This window comes from Echiichthys vipera (genome assembly GCF_963691815.1).
Source record: "Echiichthys vipera genome assembly, chromosome: 18".
In the NCBI taxonomy this organism is placed as follows: Eukaryota; Metazoa; Chordata; class Actinopteri; order Perciformes; family Trachinidae; genus Echiichthys; species Echiichthys vipera.
In genome coordinates, this window is record NC_139843.1 from 8515493 (window position 1) to 8539247 (window position 23755).

Consider the following 23755-nt stretch of genomic DNA (forward strand, 5'->3'; position numbering starts at 1 on the left):
GCTTCAGTCAGCCAACAGACTGATGGATGGCAAGTCACACTCCAGCTGCGACGCCATTGATTTTCTTCGCATACAACCCAAGACTGCTGATTCAAGATAATGTTACATTTTTAAAAGGCTTTGCGGTGATATCGTGGTGATGAATTCCGCCCCATGAAACTGATAAACGAGATCAGAAAAATTGACAGGTGAGATTTATTTCCAGGGCATTGATTCATATGTCTGGATGATGCACAAAATGTATAGTTTATTGGTAAATTAATTATTTTATTTCTGGTTCAGTATCAGGCTTTTAAAGACAAATAGATTATTGAGAAGGCTTCAAAACTCCAACCTCCAATCATTTCATACTGGTTCTCCTTAGGAAATGAATCCTCTGTTGTAATAAACATATCAAGAAATACTGTACATCCAGTGAACCATAATGTCATTTAATGACATTTCACAATATTTACGACATCACGGTTCAACACGGTGATATAAACTGAGGTCCTTTGTGATTTTGTTGGTAGCCTCCATTGAACCAAAGCATCTTACCCATCTTACCCTCGTCTGCAAATCAGATTAGAGTTACAGTAAATATCAATGCGCTCAGGTCAAGTGATATTCTATAACCCTTTATCTTTTTACTATCCACATTACTGTTTACTGTTACATCTTTTTCTCTCCGTTTTGACATTCAGTCCACACCAAGCCATAACTTTTCACACCCCAAAACAAGCTTTTTACAAAACCCAAATGTTTTTCTTGTGAAAGCCTCAATTTCGGAAAATGCCAGCCTGAGGCTCTGATGCAGAACCAAGGACGATGTGGCAGTGTACTGTAAATGAAATAGTTTTGTGTACTTTGTACACACACACACACACACACACACACACACACACACACACACACACACACACACACACACACACACACACACACACACACACACACACACACACACACACACACACACACACACACACACACACACACACACACACACACACACACACACACACACACACACACACACACACACACACACACACACACACACACACACACACACACACACACACACACACACACACACACACCAGGAAGTTATTGTGTGGAAAATGAAAAGAGAAAGCTTGGGAGAGAAGCTTGAGAGAAGAAGTGAATATTGCATACTTTATCACCTACACACACCTGAACATGAAGTGGGCGTGTTTGGTCGGTTGTCTGCTTGGAAAAGTTACCAAAAGAAAGTTCCAAAGTTCCCAGCCTTTAAGAAGACATAGCATTTTATTATGAGTCTAACAAAGATTCTTTTTTTGGTATGTTTTTGTCTCTATTTGATAGTGACATACAGACATTAATCCCCGTAAACATTAATCCACAATCAAATCCGTACTTTCTGCTCATTCCATTCTCATTACACAAACAAGAAAAACATGTAAATGAGAACACCAAAATAATTAATTATACCATGGAGAGTAGGAGGGGACAGAGCGTAAGTTTAACCGACTCTGTTCCACTCTTTAACAGATTGGCTGTGACGAACAGTTTTTTTGAGTAAAAGAGGAGGAAGAAGAGCAGTTATAGTCATTTTTTTTGTTGTTTATGTGGTTTTCACATTAAGCTGTCCTGGCATGGATACAGGGTTAGCGCCGGCTCTAGTCCAACTAGTATCAGTCTTGGCCATAACTAAAGGGATGAAAGGTTCGGGGCTTGTCAGAGAGTCGTGCTAGCTGTCAGGGATTACTAGTGTGGATCATTGGAAAGAGCTGTAAGCAAAAGGCCCACATGCACAGCTCTGAGGAGAGAAGATAAGAAGGTGCACGAGCGGTACTGGTGGAGGGGTGTTACTGATCATTGTGCCAAGCTAGCAGCTGTGTAAAGGATTTCACACACATCTACTCATCTACCTCTGCATCCTTTTGTGTCGAACAAAAAGAGCAAAGCAGCCGCTTCTGAGCGCACGCAGTAGAAGTTCACCATTTTGCCATTCATGTCATTTGCCCTCGCTGCATGTCGTGCATGGGTGAGCAAACACACCCCCATGACCCTTTGGCGTGCTCAACACAGGCATGCAATTATTGTGGTTGTCAGAGACACTGGTCTCAGGCATGAATACCTTCAGGACTGGATGGAAAACGGGAAAAAAAAATGCCATCAGGAAAGCTGGATGAATTCAAAGTGAATACTTGGATATATCTGACAAATCCAACATGACAGTGGTGCATTGTCTCTGCTGGTATCAGACAAGTGCAGCATATTGGCATACACAGCAAACAAAATCTGAACAGGATATTGCATCCCTCATGACATAAGCCGTGAGCAGCCTCCTTCATTTTTTTTAGAATCAGTGACATTACACAAGCAACTAACAACAGAGATGCCATGTCAGCCTCTCCAGAGGGTCAAAAATGTGCGGATTAGACTGTCATTAATACTGAATCTGGATTATAGCAATCCTGAGGCAGCTCTACAGCTACAGATTACTTCTATCCCAGCCGCAGCAATGAAAGACAATGGCACTTTTTGTTCCCCCAGAACTGACAGTACCGCACAGTAACAAAGGAGGACTCATTTCTAATAGGGTCAGGAGTGATTAGACAAGCGGCAGGCCTGGCAGTCCATTGAGAGGCCCAAGATCCCCCAGAATCCCCCAGAATCTGGATTTGTCAGATTATGACTCCAACACCAACTCCAATTAGCCCATTAGTGTAGTTAGATGTTGTAAAACAAGTTAAATGGTTAAAAAAACTGTGACTTTTGAAGATATTTCATTATAACATGGTCATGTGAAAAAAACAGACCCAATATTAAGAGAATATCTGTTTGCAGGATACATCAGAGGTATGAGTAGCACTTCACTGTGATAAACAAATGACACCCAACTGTCTAGACATCTTACCATAGGCCCTATCTTGTGATGGCAGCCTATCCATTATGGCTGCTGTGAGCGCTGTTGTGCTTTTGATGGATAATTTATAAGCCCCCACAAAAAAGTCTAAGACCTTACAGACAAACAACTTCAAAACAAAGCTCTTAAAATATACTAAATGGCAGGATGGTCTCCTTCTGCCTCAGCTTTTGAAGAATATCTAATACAGGGATTTAGAAAAATTAGCAGTATTATGTTATTCTGACAAATGTGAAAATGTACCAATTTTTCTTTCAAACTGAAAACTGAGCAGTAGGGAATAGTATTATTATCAGGCATTAAGAGTCCTCTCATGAGATTTAACAAACCACATATTCTAATATCCTGGATTTCCTTAGCATTCTTTCATTAACAATAAAGGCTGTTATTGTTATTTCACAGGGAAAAAAAGACAGAAATGCACAAAGTAGAGAGAAAGGATCAGTGGGAGTTACTGTAAACAAGAAGTGAAGACAGGAGAATCGGAAGATTGAGGGGGAGGTGGGGAGGGTAGAGAGACTAAGAGAGAAAGACAGGAAGAAAGAAAGAGAGAGAGGGAACACAGATCGGCCAGCGTGACCTGTCCTTGCCCCACAAAAACAAATGACATCAGAGAAGCTGCCAATCAGCTGATGCTGCTCAGAGAGGGGCTGTTTTCAGATTTTTTTTATACCATAACCCTATCCAAAAGAAGAAAAACTGCTAACTGAAATGGTCCCATTGATTTGTGAAACCTCACATAATGTTTCATAGAGAACATACATGTACATTCCTCAGTGTAACCTAAAGTGATGCACATGGGCTGAGCGAGTAAACAAGCTCCGCCGGTTATTCTTCATGTAAAAATCTCCCTTCAGTAGCGCAGGCCTCTCGAGAGTCACTGTTTTCAAAATTTCACTAGCTATGGCGCAGTAGCACCGCTCTCACTATGAAACCAGCGGGTATCAAATGCATCTCCCATGGAATTCAGTCAAGCTGCAATTTACTAGCCAATCAACAAAAAGAAAGGAGCTACACAATAGCCAATCAGAAAATAGCACTATTGTATCCGGGTAAGATTTAATGTAACAATCAATGCAAAAAACAAAAAATCTAATTCACAACTTGTTTGACACAAACAATGACGACTTGACTGCTGTTGAGAATGCTGGCCAGATAAGAAGCTTCAGTTTTTCGCCTTGAGAGGCGACGACGGGAGAATGTCACTCTTGCCTGTCTTCAAAGCCTGAGAGCCCTGGTAAACTGATTTAGACACCTCAGTCTAATTCAATCCCAGACATATTAAAGGGAATCAATTAAGGGGGATTTTTTTCTAAGAGCAATTACAGTGGTTGATACGCCTTGCTTTAATGAAACTAAATTAAACGCATCTCTGGTGACGAGGCAAAAACCACTTCAAACGGCAGAGCTACAGGTGCTGCCACTGTCATTTTAAAGCAAACATTCTCATCACGCCTTTATTGAGTGGAATCACTGATTTTCATTGGCGCAAACAACATAATGAATCTATGGACTGCACTTGTGTAAATTAAATATGAGGAATCAAACAAGATTCCTATTGACTACTTGCTAAACCCGTTCCCTGGGGTCCTATGTTCCCCAGCTTAATATCCTCTTAATGTGACATATTAACATTGATTTCTCCACAGTGGCTGAATAGACTTTTATCTCATCATTGGTTTGCAATTTTAACTGTGATGATACCATACCAATCTCTCACCATGTTAGAAGAACACAGGACCCTGGGATGACACAGTCCAATCATAACTGTAGGCATGGCATGTCTGTCTAACTGTATATTTCTGTTGAAACCATGTGCATGGAGCTCTAGTATGAAAAAAAGGCAGGAGATGTAGTATTTTCTAAGGTTGGCCAAACACACAAGAGAAATGTTGAGTTACAGTGTTTATGTGCTCTAACATGGGTGTAAATGTTAGCACATTAAGCGAATTAGCTTAAACAGTAGTAACTAAACCTGGTGTTACATTGAATGCCAAGAGTTTAGAAGAAGAAGAAGAAGAATTTACTTTTATTAATCCCGCAAGGGAAATTCAATTGTTTCACTCTGTTATTATTCATGTTGCAAACACACAGGCCTGAAATACACACATGCACAAACAGGACCTATACATGCAATTAATGGAGAGATGTCAGAGCTAGGAGGCAGCCAATGGATTAGCACCCCAAGCAGTTGGGGGTTCGGTGCCTTGCTCAACAGCACCTTGGCAGTGCCCAGGAGATGAACTGGCACCTCTCCAGCCACCAATCTACACTCCATTCATGGTTCACACATGGACTCAAACCGAACCTATGGACTGAGCTACTGCCGCCTATCATTAGTTAATTACATTATTTTGTTAAGTTACAGGTTAGGTTGGCAGTCACTAAATCAGTTTGTAGGCAATGGGTAACTGATAACCTGAAATATTTGCTACCTTCGTTACGTTGAAACTAAAACGAGCCCTGTTTTGCATGTCCAAGTTAAGAGCTATTTAGCACCTAAACGTAATATGTTAAAGTGGAATAATAGTCTGATGCTTGGGGCATGTAGGTTTAGCTTCAGTCTATTAGCATATCAAGTATATAGCCATAACAAAGAACTTTAAAAAGCAGTATTACAAAGATGTCCTGGGACAGCAACAAGTCTTCGTCACTAAGCTAACATCCACAAGTGATACTAATTTTTCAATCCTCACCGTTGGCAGTTGCTCACTAAATATGCAGGTTTTGTATCGTTTTCTTTTTGAAAACAGGAGAGGCACTTTTCAAAGCATCATACACTGGAGCGTGTTGACAGAAAATCATTTCAAATCTGGTGAGCATCCAAAGGTCAAAAGCAAAGTGTGCTCCCGCTCATCCACGCGGCTACTGTTCCAGAACAACGATTCACACTCCTTATTTAATTATCTACATTTATGACACAAAGCAGACAGATATTGATTTTAATGATAGGCATTCTGACAAGGATCTCCAAAGGTACTGTGGTAGTGAAATAGGCTGTTAAAGGTGCCTTTTTACAATTCATCCTACATTACCATAAGTCCTGCCCTAGTAATAAAAAATATAAGTGAGCGAGAAGCATTCTCTCATGACAGCTAGTGTGTCTGAGACAGATACCGTATATTTGATGTATCATTGATACTGCAGTAGACTGAAATTAAATACAAAGGTATATATAATGAACATTTAATTGAATTATTTTGAACATGTTACTTAATGACAACTATCACAAGCGTAAGCACATAAACACGTTCAGTCGAGATAGAAAGGTCTGGATAGAAAGTAACTCAGTGGCGACGGATTCTCAATGTGATGCAATGGCGGAACTGTATTTGTTATTAATGCTGCAACATTGCATCATTTCAACATGAAGGGTGACAATCTAAATCGTGCACACTCACGGTGTGATCGCTGTCACTCCTATTGAGTAATTATATAACAATGTGGAAATGTGAAAAACAGTGGGAACATTCTAGATAACAATAACACCAGAAACAGCACAGCAGCAAAGATACAAATAATGATAATCTCTTATTCCCAGTGCCTGCTTAGAGGCATTTAAACACATTATATCTGTATTTTGCTTATTCAACAAAAGTGTTCAGTCTATAAAATGACAGAATGTCCCAGAACCCAACATGATGTATTCAAATTGTTTTGTCTGAACAACAGTCCGAGAGATTCTATTAACAATTATATAAAATAGAGAATAGCAGCAAATCCTCACACTGGAGCAGCTAGAGGCATGTGATGTGATGTTTGTTTTTGCTTGATAAATTCCATAAAAGATTGATGGATTATTAAAACTATTGTCAATTACTAATCATGGTCAGCGATAGTATAATGTACACCATGATTTACTAGCTCAAGGGTACACTGGATAAATCACTCCCCAAAAAAATTAAACCCAAATGCTGGCACACCCATGTCATCTCTGGCAGCCACTGTGTGCTTTCAGAGAGGAGATCCCAGAAGCAGCCTGTGCCACCATCACCCCAGCAGGATCTGAAGGGAACCCTAATTGAACACATGCAAATGAATGATGTGTAAAAAATTCCTCTTCATCATGGGGGGATGCAATTTGGCACCAGCAACCATAGCTCCTAGTGTTTCATCTTTCCCAGTTGTGCTTGTGGTTGTAGTTGGAAGTAAAATATACACCCACCCCCCGATTTTCCCTCAATCTCTCTCTTCATTTCCCCTCCACAGCTTACACCCAACCCCCCCTTTTGTATTATGACAATAACCAATTACAGGCGCAGGAATGCGGGGTGAAATGTGTGGCCCGGAGCATGTAGGTATTATATCTGACTCCACACTGATATGATAGTAACAACATGGGCGGGGAAGCTATAAAAACAACCCTCTGCTTCACCTTCCCATATTTTAGGAGCTTGTGGAAAATGAGAGCCATAGTGGCGTCTGGTTGTATCAAGCTACCGCCGGCAGACTAATGAAAACAATCACGCAGAGCCACGGGAGTTCTGGCTGTTTTCAGGACAAAAGTGCACAGCGCAGATTGGACCAACCGCTTGCTGGTGCAGCCACACATGAGAAGCAGCGTGCCGCTCCAGTTGAACATAATGAGAATGGACTCAAACTAGTCTGCACTAATGAGTTTTTACCATGAGACTGAAGGCATCGCTCTGGCTAACTAAGCGGCTAACTAGCCCCCTGCTGGGGCCCAGCTGCTGGATGTGATAGTGCAGTAATAAATTGATAGCAGAGCCTTTTACTTATTTCCTGTTTTAGTTCAGCCAAGTTGGACAGGCATCAGCAATAGCTCAGAGCTGTGTCCACGTGTCAGATTTGGTTAAAAATGCTGCCTGGGACACAGCGGATTCAACATTTGTCTCAAATCAACACAGCAAATCATCACTGCAACACAACACAAGTCCCAGTTTGTGAAAAAAAATCCCAGCATGATGTGCTTCAACAAAGCCGGCAGTCCTAGCATCTTCTGTCTGCCTCCACATCTTACACTAGCTCATCCCAGGCAGTCATAAAAGACTGCAAATGAGGGAGTGTCTTCAGTGAGTAAGGCGTTTTCCCTCTCCGGGGAGGACAGATCTGATGATCAAATCCTTTCCTGTCTCCTTGTTGAGCCATACTCTGCAGCGAACAGTGGGTCTCTCATGTGTCACACTCCGCTGACCAGTTTAGATGAAAGGACTGAGTATGTAAAGCCCAGAGAGATTTCACTTGCAAAAGATAAACAAGGAAATGTGGTACTAAATGCAGACAAATTCCATATGTACATATGGACACACATTTTGGGAAACCTCTCTTTGTGCAACAATGCCAGTCAACTGGTGAAGTAGTAAACCATAACTAGGTAATGGTGAATACTTTATAATAATGCACTTTGCATTCTTAAACTCCAAATAAAGCCGAGCAGGGAGGGGTGTTATTTACAGATAAAAACACCATAGATACAAATTAGGCCATCCAGTGTGGTTGTTTTCTAAAGCACCCATGTAATTTCTAGCAGGATAACAAATTACATTATTGTGCAAAGACAAAGCACATGGAGGAAGCCCACAGGGGACGCAGACGCCCCGTTTAAAAAAAAAATTCATACTCTGTAATGTATATTTGTCTTCTGTTTAAGCTCCAGATGCAACAGTAAAAGAGTGAGGGGGGTTTGGATAATTTGTAGTTCACCCGCAGTCAAATAGACGCTTGTGTGAAGAGCCACCCACTGACTAGGGTGAGCCTACAATGAGAAACTGTGTGATATTTAGCCTGGGACACATCATTATTATGATTAGCATGATCTCTAACCTCATTGCCTCCATTTCTCGGTCCTCTAGGAGCAGGAGAATAGATTCAGAGTTTACTGATGCCTGCCTGTGATCCCTGCTCCTTATTATCCAACGCACTTACTGTACGAGGTGCCATGAAACAGGGAGGCCCAGAGGACGAGTGGGCGGATATAGGAGGAACTAGGCTGTTGCCTAATTATCATCACCATGTGTAGTTGTGTAGGACTGTACCTCCGATAATGAAAGAGCTTATTAACAGCTCCTGAGTAAAGGACAACCACTTCCTTTACATCCAAGTTTGTACATCCAATGTGAGAAGGTGTTTTTCCCCCCATTATATATAATTGTTAAAGCTGCAGTCGGCAAGTCTGGCAAATTTCAGTCAAATTTTGAATGTTTACAACTCTTATGCCCCTCCTCCTCTACCACCGAGTTCCTCCGCTCCCTCCCATTGAGTGCTCGTTAGTGCATGTGTACCAGATTCCTATGAACGTGCCCGTGTTTTTGCTCATCAAAGATTGAAGTGCACGTAGAGTAGGGGTGTCCCCTACTAAAAAATGTCATAGTCGAATCTGACTCGTCACGTCTTGCCTACAGTCGATTAATTGTCAAATCAGTTCTTTTAATGAAAAACCCTCTGATCCGGGTTGGCGAGCCCAGGTTTTGTGCCCAAAAAACCTTGTGTTGTGTTCTCAAATGTTGTGTTCTCTGCTGCATGAAGATGCTGACCATGTGATATACAGTAAACAATGTTCCATTACCACTAGTGCATGAAATCCTAATAAAAGACAATAAAGAGGGATGCTCCAGTAGCTCAGTGGGTAGAGCATGCGGCCAATGTACAAGGCTGAGCCCTTAGCAGCAGCCAGGGTCGAGTCCAGTCCATCCTGTGGTTCAGTGCTGCATGTCATCCCTAACTTCCCCCTCTTTCTTTTCCCTCCCTCTGTTCTATCTAAATCAGGCATAACGAGCCTAAAAACGTATCTGAAAAAAAGACAATAAAGAGTAACATTGAAAGAAAATCCAAATGAGCGGCTGATTATGCACCCTCTAAGAAAAGCGAGAATGCCAAAACTGTACAGCCATTAATTTTTTATAAAACCAACACTCAATAAACACTTTTTTTTTCTTAGAGCTGAAAATGAGCCTTACGTATGTGGCGTCATCATCCAATTACTCGTTCTCACTTCTGTAAAAACACCAAATAGTTCTTCATGGTTGAATCTGTGCTGGCATCCAAGCAGACGCTATAATTATGATCATCAAAATATCCCATCAGTGCAAGTGAATGGTGTGGATCTGGCATAGTCTTTGGCTGAGCACAAAAAAAGGCTTTGGCAGTGCTTAGAGGAGTGTGACTGTCAACAGTGCTTTCCCAGTTGGGCAACATATTGTATGACCAAATGCTGCAATGATTAGCAATGTACAGCATTGCTTAGTAATTAGCATGAAAACCTTGCACAAAAGAAAGAAGTTATGACCATTTCTTCCAAACATAACACCCCGCTGCACAGAGAAAATGTTGAACAGCACTTATAGATTACATTTCTGCAGCTGAAGGTCACTGTGACAACGTCATGGTGTGGCATGTTTTCTTACATGGATGAATCAATCCAATCTCCCCAAGAGGACCAGGTCTACTTTATTATATATTATGATGACTGATTAGTATGAATAATTTTTTTTCTGATGGAGACTAGGTTACATAATGACACTACTGAAGCAAACATCTAACTTGATTGAAGAGCATAATAACGTTAATCAAATGCCAAGCACTTTTCAGTTACGAGATTTTATTGGAGAGCTGACATCTGGAACAACATCTTTGAACAGTTTTATAAAAACTGAATGCCCTCTTAGTCAAACAGTGTCATTATAACGGCTGTAAAAATGTCCCTCTACGAAATGAATGAATAAAGAGCAGCAGTGGCCAATTACAGACAAGTCAAAGTAAGAACCAAGCAATACCAATATGCCTAGATATCAATACTATTCAGTCTTAAAACTCATCTACAGATCTGCTGGGCTCTGCTTAATTCTAGAAAGTGTACTGTATGTAAACGTTGCTGTGCCAGCGAAAAGGCAGGGACCAAAAAGCCTCACTCATTGAAAACAATAACAAAAAGCTGGCTCATGTTATCTATAATATCACAATCCTAATCATATCCATAATGTTAACTTCTCTTATGGAGCACAGAGTAAAGTTTTGGCCGGCATATCGAGAACAGAGATTCAGGGCTGAGCAGGTGGACATGAAACATCACCAGAAACATCTCTTAATGCACAGTAGAGCACAGATATTCCAGACATTATTTTTTTTATATGACATCTTAGTTCTGATATTGAGTATGTGAAGTAAAAAACAATCTTTCATCATCCCTTCAATAGTCGACATACCATTTAAATGCCAATCAGCACAAACCTAATCTCTAGGCGTTTTTTTGTTTTTATCTAAACCGTATCCTCTCCTTTTTTTTCCCACACAGAAAAAGATACCATCAAATCCCAGCAGCTGAAATTACATACTTAAACACTGACAGCAATTCAATAAGATGAAGCATGTACAAGGTCCATCCCCTCATTTTATTCCAACATACTGGATGATCCAGGCTGCCTTTAACCTTGGTCATATATATCATTCAGGACAGCTCTGATTATCATCCCATACATTAGCACTTTCTGGTGCTTGCCCAAGCCTTACATTACATGTCTATCAGTATGCAGGGAATACCCCCTAACCCGACTGTCGGCTCACTCACCGCTGCATCCAAATGCGATCATTGAGACACATTCATCACAGTCAAATGGCTTCAACACAACAAAGCTTCCCAGAGAGTCAGAAGTTAAAATGTGCTTTTAATGTAATAGATCTGAACTTGCTCATAACGCCACATCCTCTTCAGTTGAACACAAAAAGTGACAATGCAAACTTGAATTAATGCTCGTCACTGTCACTGCAGGCCTTTGTGATGTGATCAGCACACTTTCAATTATTACGGGCCTCAGGAATACTGACATTAAAGGGAAACTCAGAGCAGATACGTAGCATAATAATATTTGAATGAATAAAATACGAGCAGAACTGACTGTGTGGGGTGCTTAAAATGCCGCTCTGTATTTATTTGATACCACGATCAAATAAAATAAGCTGCCCCTGTGAATAAGCCCATTGTACTCGCGTGAAAATGTTTATTGGAGTTACTCCAGTGCCTTCAAACTGCATCACGTTACTGAAAATACAATGGAAATATTGAAGGGCTGACATGATGATCACACACAACTCCCTGTGTAGCAGCCTTGAAAGAATGAATAGGAAATGGGCCGCTTTAGTAAGCATCCATTATTCATTAAGCACTGTACTCCTCCATGTCAACAACCTCAGTAGTGACACAGCCAAAGCTTTATTTCCTCTTTCACTCACTCTCTTTACTTCACTCTGTCCGTCTCATCCAGTCCTCACACCCAGCTTCCATCTCATATATGATAAGCGGCCAGTTTCTTAAGAGCCAGTAAACTCTGAAACATCCAACTAAACACATTATAATCCAACTGTATTTGATGACAGGCTGTTAAAAGACCATGATCCAACCCTAACGTTTCAGCAAAGACAGAAGACTAAGATGCAGCTGGTCGTCCTGGCATTTAAGGAGGCACAAGAGAAAAATCATTGCGTATGCTAAGGGCTGGGTATCGCTGCTCAATACCTTTAAGTTTTCGCCTAAAATAAAATCTGTATCAAGTAGTACTGACACTTCTCAAGTCAAACGATACCTGCTTTTGATCACTTTTTAACCAGATCTTCACCATCTGTATGGTTTCAATCACTGCAAGCCTTCTTTGATAATTTGACATGTGATTGGCCAACAGCTATAACCCATAGGTGGTGGAATTTAACGCAACCAAATGCTTTCATTCACATGGTGTTTATCAAATGATGTAGAAAAAAAACGTATCAAATGAAGTACTCTCTTGGTATCAATTTACACTTTGAGATTACTGGTACTGGTGCTGGTATAGTAATGTTTTAAACGATACCCAACCCTTCACATGCTGATATATTGCACAGAAACCAACAGCACAATACTAATCTGACATTTAATGCAGAGACTATAACATAAGTCAAAAGATTGGGTGGGACCTTGATGTAGCCTGGCTTTACGGCTTATGGTGCTGCAAAAATGAGATGAGATAATCACTCTTTCTATATGCACCATCGCCACATGAGACAGAGTCACTCGCCTGCTGCTTTTGGAATCAATTAAAAGCCACTTTACATGTTTGCATCCAGTCGAGAACATTGAAGTTCAATAATATTTGGAGGGAATATTTAAGAGGGACACTAAAAAGGGATATATAAGGCTTATTTTCAGGTTCACACTGTAATTGGGTTTCTACTAGAACATGTTTACGTAACATTTCTTTGCTTTAATTTAAAATATTTTTCTCACACTGTCTGTCTGAATATACCTGTTTTCACCCTCTGTCTGAGACGCTCATTTCAGTGCCTGTCTCTTTAAGCCCACCTACTGAAAAAGACCAGTCTGCTCTGATTGGTCAGTGTTTCCGAGTCTTTTGCAAATGTGCAGCCAGGGAATGAAGCGGCACTTTCTACCTATATATAGTGTGACATCACAACCTTAAACCTCGTTTAAAGGCACAGTTTCTGAGTAAGTGCTGTATAAATTTATCTGTGGATTAAGTGTTTTGATACTTTCACAAAATTGATATCGCAAAAAAAAGGGACGTTTAAACAAAAAAATAAACAAAGACTATTAAGAAACATCAGCGATTCCATGCATAAACACATGTACAATAGTAAGCCTCAGTTTCATACTATTTGCATCATGTTTTAACCCCAGAGACATGATCGTAAACATTAAGCTATCTAGTGATGTGTGGGTGTGACTTGTGATGTTCATATAAGATGACTGCATCTCAGATTCAAGATCAAACGAACCGCCTTCAAGGAAAAATTCACAATAGTTTCCGGCTGTCAAAGCAATATTAAGCATGTTCTTAGGCTATGAGTCACCTTTGTTTTGAACAGAAAGTCTAATATTTGTTTTTCCTAGTCATTCATGGACTGAAACATGTTTTAAGCCAATGTTTGCTTTCACTTCAGTTAAAATCAGGCCACATAGCACGGGGAGTTAATCTCTTTTGGGCTCCACCCTGTTTTCCCTGAGCAGGTCACCAAATTAGGTTGCCATATTTTGGCCTTAAATTAAAAAAAAGGAAGTCAGAGCTCAATTGAATATGAGTTGACATGTTGAATCCCATCTGTCAACATGCTGCCCCCACCAGCAGCTGATGTTAAGTATGGAGCTGTGTGATTATCACAAACAACAGTCTGCTGCTGCTGCTATTATTTTTACAAGCAAAAAACGCAGACAAAAACATACACATCTTAAAAAAGGTTTTCAACAATGTGTTTCTGCCCCTTTGGAGTCTCATAAAACAACTGCAAGGTCACCGGCTCAATATCCTAAAACGTGTCTTTTAAGAGCTTTGTGGTGTACTTTGTAATGCGCTCATGTAGCGACTGACAGAAATACAATAGAGAAACTATGTGTTGCCTGGAGGGCGGAATACACCCATATTACTACTGGGCAGCTGTTGCGGAGTGACATCATGCAGTACTTCCCTGAGCCATATTCTCTTATTCAAACCAGAAGGACTTGACCTAGTGGTTCCAAACCTGGGGTTTAGGAACCCATTGAGGGGTCCCAAGACAAAACTGAGGGGGTCACATTGATGAAGATTACAGGCACATACTTCCGTTGCACAAAATGATGTTTGATTGTTCTGACTTCTTTCTGGTTCTGCATTTGTCTTGCAAAATACTGATTGTAGAAACTTCACCTCTTCAGGCCTCTAGTGAAACAGGTGGAGACAGATCTCTCTTCAGTTGAACTGCTCACAATCTATGGAGCTACCCTAAGGCCATAACCTTGCCACAAGAATTTCATTTATATTTATCACAAGGAGTACAACAGTATATACTCTACTTCCAATTCCAATGTAAATATTGCAATTAAAAGTCTTGTTTTATCTGAGCAGTAGGCCAAAAGTCATCACAATGTAAGACCAGTACAAGCCGCAAATTCTCAAATTTGATCTGGGGTCATCAAATGTTTGGCCCTTTAGCTTGAAAAATACTTCAATCAATCAGCAACATAGTTTCTGACTGCAGTTCTTTCCATCCACTTATCCATTATTGGACACATTGTTGCAGCTCTATTTGACTTTTGTCGGTGTAGCCCTTTTGGAATGACACATTGGTATCATTCTCTCCTCTGTGTCTCATGTGCTTGTCCTTCCTGTTATCTCATCTTACAATCCCTCCTTTGAGCAGATGATCGGTGACTTCTGACGCATCTGAAAAGCAAGAAACCTTGATCTCTGCCCAGCTGTTTCAGTGCTGCAGTGACCCAGCTGAGTCTTAAAAAACAGTGGATAGTAAACAAACACAAATCTGCACAGCTGGACCTTATATTTATATCACGCATGAGCCAAAGCGGTCTCTCACTTGCTGTCCCCAGCAGCAGCAACAGTAGTGCTAGTCCACAGATGGTGAGGGGGTGTGTGTGTGTGGGCTGCAGGTAGCTGTTTGCACAGCCATAATAGACTGTCCTTGCAGGGGCCATGTGTTTATACGCCTCCTCTGACAGAGACACGCCTTCTCAGTGTCACTGAGATCCCACCTCTCTGAGGCTGCGGGGCTTTCCGGATCCTATCCTCTAGGAAAAAGTACACCGCTCCCATGTTCTGTTTCTGCTTTCCCTGGTTTTGTTGTCACTATTGCTATTCTGACATTGTTTCCAATCATGGTTCATGGTTTGTTTAAATACAATGACACATCTAATTCAAGCTCTGGCCAACCTCCCAGCACTGGGACCCATCCCCACGACCCATGGTGGAAAATCAGGTGTGTTATTGCGTGTGTTAAGGTGGAAAATCATGTGTGTTTATTGAGCTTCCTTATCAATAAATTAGGTTTGCGTGATACTGTATTATATTGTGGAGTGTAGTGTTTTATCAAGCTTATCATTAACAAATAAAGTAGCCTACAGAGTGTATATCTAATACATTGTATGAAGTCCATGTCACTGTATAAGTATGCATAAGGTAGGCGACACCACTTCCACCATCAAGTTAGGAAACAGAATTTTAATAACTTGTACTAAGCTTATGACTTTTCTAACATTAGGAAACTATTGTAATGTCATTATGAAACTAACATCATAAGCTAAAATGATGGGCTGCTAATGTAACCAACCAACTCACTTTACCTAACTTTATAAGGTTCAGTTATATATTAAAATATTAAAGTTGTATTGTTTACCTTTGTGTTATTTGAGGAGGTTATATGCCTTGATGCATGCTTTCGTATCCTGATCATATTGTCTCTGGTGTACACAATTTCAGACATCACTTCCTTTCCCAAGCTTGGGACCTAAATGTTCCAGTGGAGAAGGTGGGCCCACGCCTGGAGCTCTGGTACCTGTATTACTGCCCCCAACTACCCCTACCATTAATTAAGAGGTTGTTTGTAATCCAATTGCCTGGTTAAGTGAGGGTTAAACTTTCCTCACTCTGCATGCATATGTTTTATCATTCCTAAATCATTTAAGCATGATGCCACAATCCAAAGGATGACTGCAGGGTTTGCATTCTGTAGCACTAGCCGCAAGCACAAACAAGCCTACGGTTGCAACATACTGTGCCTTAATGTGCTTTAACAAGCTTCAAATGAGGCAAGTAGGAAAACAACAGGTTGGATACAAGTGCTGTTTGTATCAAAAGTAAGATCTGACTATGATGATTCTCTTGCCTAATTCATGAGCCCCTCTCTGAGGCTGGCTAAAACCTTTTCTGCCGGAAAATATCTGACAAGTTCTGGGTCAGACTAGGTTCATCTCTAATTGTTGTGACTTTATACTAATTAGTTCCTTCTACGCCTATTTGAGGCAAAAAAGTGTACCTTCGAGAGTGTAGTTACTGGGTTCACAGGCTCAGAGAGCGCGTAGCACAGCGTGTAGTCTCGCAGCTCAGAGTTAGTGTTTCAAAGACTTAGAGAGAGGTTGTGGATAGATAGAGGGTGGGTGAGCAGCGGGGATTTATGTCTGGCCTGGCAGTTGGAGGTTTATACCCAGCAAGCTGTTAGAAACTCCAGGTATGTGCAACTTATTTCTCTCCACCTCGCACTGGATTTCATTAATCGCCACATTTATTTGTTTCACACATGCACTTCAATGGTTCTTATATGCCTTTTTAAGGTACTTATTATACCTCCCCCCTTAAAATTAAAAAGATGTTGGCAGTGTGTTAAACAGCAATTAAGTTTGGGTTGAAAATAGCCATTGCAATTACAAACCTGTTTAATTTTTGCACCATTTCTGTTAGGGACTTATAGACACTACACAAACAGCCTACCTTCTCCCAGTGAAATACATCATTGCATATGACATACAATTGATATTTTTTATTGTGTGACCTCACAAAGAAAATGGAATTCAACAGGAGTTAAATACGAATGGTAACGAGATAAAAGCAGAATCAATCTGCCAACAACACTCAGCATTCAAATGATATATTTCTCCCTGTGTCCTTACACAATCTCATTTGTCTTGGTAGGCACTGTATATTTGTTTATTTCAATGCATCCTCATTAGCTCTTGACACAGTAATTGCCATTCTTCCCATGATCTACACTGTATAATGGAGATGGAATTCACTCATCACAAACAGACACGGGCAGTTTATGTGTGTGACAATAGAGGACATTGAGATCAAGGCGAATGAGGATACATCAACAGATATATAACACTAAAACTAGTTTAATACAGCCAGGCATGATACGGTTGGCCTCTGCTCACTTGCTGTTTGACATGTTTGGCCTGTGTATTAAACTAAGATGACAGAGTAAGTAAGGTTGCCTTCTTTTTCTCATCTGTTGATCCAAGAGGCAGCCGGGCTCTGTCTGCAGTACACGTCCTGGACTACAAGATTTATTAGAATTGATTTAGCAGCACCTCCAAGACATTGATGAAGTTAGCTCACTGTCCAGCCATTTCGCCATGTTATGGCCCAAAATATAGTAACAGCACGACATGTTACCCACTGAAGTCGTCCATGCAGGTGCTAAAAGCAGCGCAGTTTAGCACAACGCCGAAAACAGGAAAACATGCAGACAAACAAAAGAATGCAGAATATCTTCACTATGAGTCTGGGAGTGTGTTCTCTGTTTCATACTGATGTCTAAATAAGACATTTTCACACTGTCACAGTCCCAAAGTTCACTTGTTAATGGTCTGTGAAGCGCAATCTTGATGGTGCCTATGGTTCATTTAACTTTTCATTTGCACGGTCTGATTAGACAAATGTCAGACTCTGTTCATCTCTCCTTCCCTTTACACGGCGCCCTGTTACAGACAATCTGCTCCAAGGATGTTGAGGTGTTGCTGACCATGACCCCTGACCTCCCCAGGGAGACACCTTCCCCTCTGGAGATTAATAGCTATCATGTCCAATGGTTATTTTGTATTACAAGCCACGACCAAATCAAAATGTCTGCAGCCAACACCACGTTTAGTAAAATCTTAAAACATAACTCAAAATCACTGAAGAGTCCTGCAGTAACAAGTCTTTGCAGATCCATCCATAGATAGCTGAAGTACCAATATAACCAACGTGTTCAAACTGGCTCAACTGCAGCCCACATACACAAGTAGTGAGCCGCCAAAAATATGAGGAGAAGACTGAGAATCCCCACTGTGATGAATGCAAAAGACAAGACAGAATATACAAACGTGGAAAAAGAAAGACCACGAGGTGAGGACATAAACTCCAAACGCTTGTTCCATTCTACCACGTTGACTCAAGTCCCTGCAGGTTGTCACACAGAGAGCTCCCGGAATTAAAGCACACGTCAAAATCGCCGGTTTGAAGAATTCATTCACTGCCACATATACCTGAAAGCGTACCTGAAATGGAGGAAAAACCACCCGTGCGCTGCTGTGCGTAACGGACAGGTAACACTGCGTTTTGTGTGATTGGAAAATGACTGGAAATGTGACGTGTTCCGCGCGTCAAGTAAGATGCAAAAGACGTCGTGATGACATAAAGTAATCCTTTGACTCACCTTGGTGGCACCGACAGTAAGTCCAGAGCGCGGATTGTGTTGGAAAAGGCGAGGCGATGCTTCAGTGTTGCTGCCTGTCACCGGGAAGGAGGAGTTTGTGTTTACTCCAACAAAACACAACCGGCTGTCAGACCCGGCACGGGTCCTTCTCTCCCGGTTTGACGAAGAAAGGGAGCCACAGTCTGGCCACACACTGTATTACAACATGTGCTTCCTGTCGAGACCTCCAGTGTGTCCTCAAGTGTATTTAGAAATAGTTGTTTTCATTATTGTTTTATTTAACTCCTATGGGAATAAAATATTGGGTAGTGTGGTCAAAAATAATAATTGATACATTTAAGTGACTGATAATTATGATTTGAGTGTGGGAAGAATTGCATCATTATGCAATATATATACTGTATATATACAGTATAAATATATATATATATATATGTATATATATACAGAGAAAGTTTAATGCACAGGCTGGCCTAGGCTGCAGGCTAGGGGCCCCATGTGTGCAGGGACCCTGGATTGGCCAGACTATTTTTTTTTACACACTGGGGGGGGAATGCTTCCCATTAGGGCCCTTAAAGACATTTAAAAAACGACTGAAAGGATTTTTCAAGCTTGTGGACACTTCTGTTCTAGTGTTTTTTTTTGGATAAAGCATTAATAATGTGGGGGGCCAAAACAAACAGTGGCCTAGTGGCCCATGACCACCTTGATCCACCACCACACACACACACACGCACGCACGCACTCATGCGCACACACACAAACACACACACACACACACACACACACACACACACACAGATTGTGAATATTGTTTTAATCCTTTACATTATGACATTACATTGAGATTTAAAGGTCCTAACTTATCGAACTAATATTAAGTATAACAAACGTGTTTTACATAACTAGAACCAAAACTACAAACTTTTTGTTAATTGTAATTTCAGGCTACCCAGAGGTTAGCATAAAATATTATCTTGATCACTTTTTATCTATTCCATTACCAATAACCAGGAAGTCCCAAAGCTTTATAGCTCAAATGACACTGAGAAAAAATGCACACTTTTGCTGTCATGTCTTTATTTTGTGTAAAATGATCCAAATGAGTTTCTATGAGTGGAGTGTACAGTATGGTTTTTTTTAATGTATGGTATTAAAGGGGAACACCACCTAAATTAAGAATTCCAATATGTTATTTCCATGGCCTATGAAAGTCCATTCAAAATGTGTGAGCGACTCTCTCAAAGTCAGAAAACAGAGAAGTAAGTCTCAAACGTGTGATGACAAGTATGGAGAGACTGATTTATGTGCCCATCCACCATGAACATTCTCCTGGGTGCTCTAAGTGTCATCTTTAACATTTTTTCCTATTCATTGTCTATTGAGCTGTTCCACACTTTATACTTGTTGACATCACACATTTGAGATTAAGCACTCTAGTCTGTGGATTTGGAAAGGTGTTGTTCATGTTAGGAATAACATGTATGAATTTTGGGAAATGGTCGTAGTTCTCCCTTACTTGAGTCTGAAAAGCTGGTTCATGGTCTTATTTCCAGTAGACTGGACTACTGCAATGCTCTTGCTGGACTAAATAAGCAGACTTTACATAAACTCCAGCGTACTCAAAATGCTGCAGCCAGAGTCTTAACAAAAACAAAGAGGTTTGAGCACATCACTCCTATTTTATCATCTCTTCATTGGCTCCCAGTTAAACAAAGAATTGATTTTAAAATACTTCTTATTGTTTTTAAATGTTGTAATGGCTTGGCTCCCTCTTACGTTGTTGACATGCTCCTTAAATACACACCAGTGAGATCCCTTAGATCATCAGCTAAAGAGCTCCTCACTTTACCCAGAATCAACTCCAAATCAGCTCATGGCGCTTTCAGCCACTATGGTCCTACTCTGGAATCCTCTTCCACATGAACTACGGTCTGCTACAACAGTGTCTTCTTTTAAAAGTAAACTAAAAACTTATCTTTTTTCGCAAGCTTTTAATTATGTTTAAAGAATGTGTTTTATTTCTGTCCTATTTGTTTGCTTTAAGAATTTTTATTATCATTATTATTACTATCTCCTTTTTAAATGATGATAATAATACATTCTTGTATGATTGTATAATGTCCTAAATGTTTTGTTGTAATGTTTATGTTTAATTATGTTTATCCTATATGCTATTTTATGTTATACAATGTATCTTTGTTTTAATTTCTTGAAGCACATTCAGTTCACGCTTGTCGTATGAAATGTGCTATATAAATAAATTTGACTTGACTTAATGACTCAAATTGGAAATGGAAGTAATTTGTATCAAAACGTAGACATCAAAAACGTACATCTTTAACCATGAATCAAACCTGTCTCTATGCCCCTATCATGGCTTTAGTGCGTCAGTGACAACACGTCATCAGATGGTCATTCTTCTTCCAGTAACTTTTTTTATTTTAGTGACACAGGTTAATCATTAATCTGGATTATGTTTTACGACCTTACAATTTCAAGAACCGGACTTTGAATCTAAGACTGTGAACGTGCATGGTTCCCTCAAAGTGCCCCAGAGGAGGAGTGCAGATGCTGGACAACAGGAACTAGAAAAAAGGTTTACAATGTTACTAAAACTATAACAAATCTTTGTTTTTGTTTTTTTTAAAGAAGTCTCCTGCAGTTGCTGTATTCAGTTTAAATTGTGTATCCCTTCAAAATGTTGAGGAAACTGGTGTCCTACCATGACAACCAGTCCGGTGTTTTCCTTTCAAACCAAAGGTCACTGCCATAATCAAGAGATTTTACGACCAGCAGTCAACTCCACCCAGGAAGGTAACTCATACACAGAATCCCCAGAGAATCAGAGGGTCCTAAGCTGCTTCTGAGGATTCATCTGAGCTTTAGAGAAGAGACACTGGGATTTAGATTTAACTGGTGCAACTGGAATACAGCGATAATGCCTTCTACTAAGAAGACTCTGCATTTCACGTCGAGCGCGCTGGCCACTGCCATATCTGTTGGGGTGCTGGGGTACTGCATGTCAGCACAGTGGGCTGAGACCACCATGGAGTGCGGACGAACTGGAAGTAGCTTCTCCAATGGAACTGCTGTGATCATATTGGATCTTTTTAAGGGAATATTGAACAGAAACTATTGCCCCTCGTTTGGAGGTCAGGATCCTTTTGAAGGTAATTTAAATTACCAGATATTTTCTCACTTGCATACCATCAAATCTAGTCGCGCTGATAGTTTTGCTGTCTCCAATATTCCTTGGTACGATGTAATTCAAAGAATCCACCAGCATAATGTCTTTGTTTCTGTTACTGGATAATCAAAAGAACACAGCATCAACTGTTCTTGTATAGGCGCTATTTCTTCTGTCTCTTCACAGAGATCTCAGAGACAGATATCTGAAATCGTGGGTAATTGAGTAAATAAGATTCATTTGTGGAAAGCTGGCCCTCTCAAACAAGACATACTTACTGTGGACAAATAGAAATACTGCACATTATCGCTACAGTTTACATCATTGTACCTCTCTAAATATTCTTCTGACAAAGCTGCTCACACGGTTTCAGAATGTATGTAAGCTCTACTAAATCATATAACCATGTTCTTTTACTGTTTGTTTGTGTGTGTGTGTGTGTGTGTGTGTGTGTGTGTGTGTGTGTGTGTGTGTGTGTGTGTGTGTGTGTGTGTGTGTGTGTGTGTGTGTGTGTGTGTGTGTGTGTGTGTGTGTAGTGATCCCTACATTGGTAAAAACAGGGGTTACCCCTCTGGCCCTGCATGCCTTGGTTTTGTGCCTGTTGGCCCTGTGTCTGCTGTTTTCCGCCTGCAGCATCCTCATCTCCCTCTACAACAGTGTCAGTAACCCTTACGAGACCTACATGGGGCCTATTGGCATCTATGTGTGTAGCTCGCTCAGCGGTAAGTGACACAAATGTTGGAGCACTAAGCATGTGGGAGTGATAAAGAGGAATTACCAGAAACATATCAGCATATTTTTGCATTGCACTGATGAAGACATTTAAGTGGTGGTTGAGACTGTTCTCGTTTCGTCCCGCAGCATGTTTGTCCGTTGTGGTCCTCATATTATTTCCGGTGAACATCATCTTCACCAGCATGGCAGAGGATTTGGTAAAGAGCTTTGCTGCGGAAGCAGATTTGATGGACAAGTCTTCAGAGATGAAGCTAGGATACTACCTGGTTATCCTTTACACAGTGCTGTCTCTCGTCGCCCTTGTTTTGATCTACCTGTACGACCATGCAGCTTACACACACAGGAGAGAACAGCAGAGGCCTACAGAGGACGCACCCAAGGAGATAATGATGTATTAGTGGCCTGGGATGGAGTTTTCAGTGACATTTCTAAATTAAAGTGAGATTTTCTGGAGTAACTTACCGCTATACAAAAACCCAACTGCATTGTGTGTGTTCTAAGACTGAAACTATAGTTTGCCTAAAAAAACTGAATGTAAATAAACAAATGAGATGAGGTTGTTCTCCTTTTTATAACCAGCCCTAACAATGACGCTGGTATTGTGACTCTCTCTTTCTCTCTCTCTCTCTCTGTGTGTGTGTGTGTGTGTGTGTGTGTGTGTGTGTGTGTGTGTGTGTGTGTGTGTGTGTGTCTGTGTGTGTGTGTGTGTGTGTGTGTGTGTGTGTGTGTGTGTGTGCGCGTGCATGCATGCGACAAAATGTGATTCTGGAGACACTGCCAATTTTGAATCTGTATTTAATTAAATGTTTGGGGTGGCAGTAGCTCAGTCCATAGGTGACTTGGCTGGGAACCGGAGGGTCGCTTGTTCGAGTCCCTGTGTGGACCATGAATGGAGCGTGGACTGGTGGCTGGTGAGGTGCCAGTTCATCTCCTGGGCACTGCTGAGGTGCTGTTGAGCAAGGCACCGAACCCCCAACTGCTCGGGGCGCCGGTCACTGGCAGCCCCCTCGCTCTAACATCTCTCC

At 40.8% G+C, this 23755-nt stretch overlaps 2 protein-coding genes across 3 annotated transcripts in view; one reads left to right on the top strand and one right to left on the bottom strand.

Moving 5' to 3' along the window:
* Positions 1–18876, bottom strand: part of LOC310960822 (receptor-type tyrosine-protein phosphatase epsilon-like) — a 52788-nt gene extending 33912 nt beyond the window's left edge. For both annotated transcript variants that reach the window (XM_083932631.1, XM_083932630.1), the window contains exon 1: positions 18806–18876. The gene's annotated coding sequence lies outside the window, so the exon portion shown is untranslated. The remainder of the gene's footprint in view (positions 1–18805) is intronic.
* A 2870-nt stretch (positions 18877–21746) lies between these two features.
* On the top strand, positions 21747–23128 carry clrn3 (clarin 3; the record flags this gene model as incomplete). The annotated part of the gene is made up of 3 exons (XM_083932200.1): positions 21747–21978; positions 22556–22717; positions 22857–23128. 3 exons carry the CDS (start codon positions 21747–21749, stop codon positions 23126–23128), a joined length of 666 nt encoding a protein of 221 aa, XP_083788326.1.
* Positions 23129–23755: the final 627 nt, after the last annotated feature.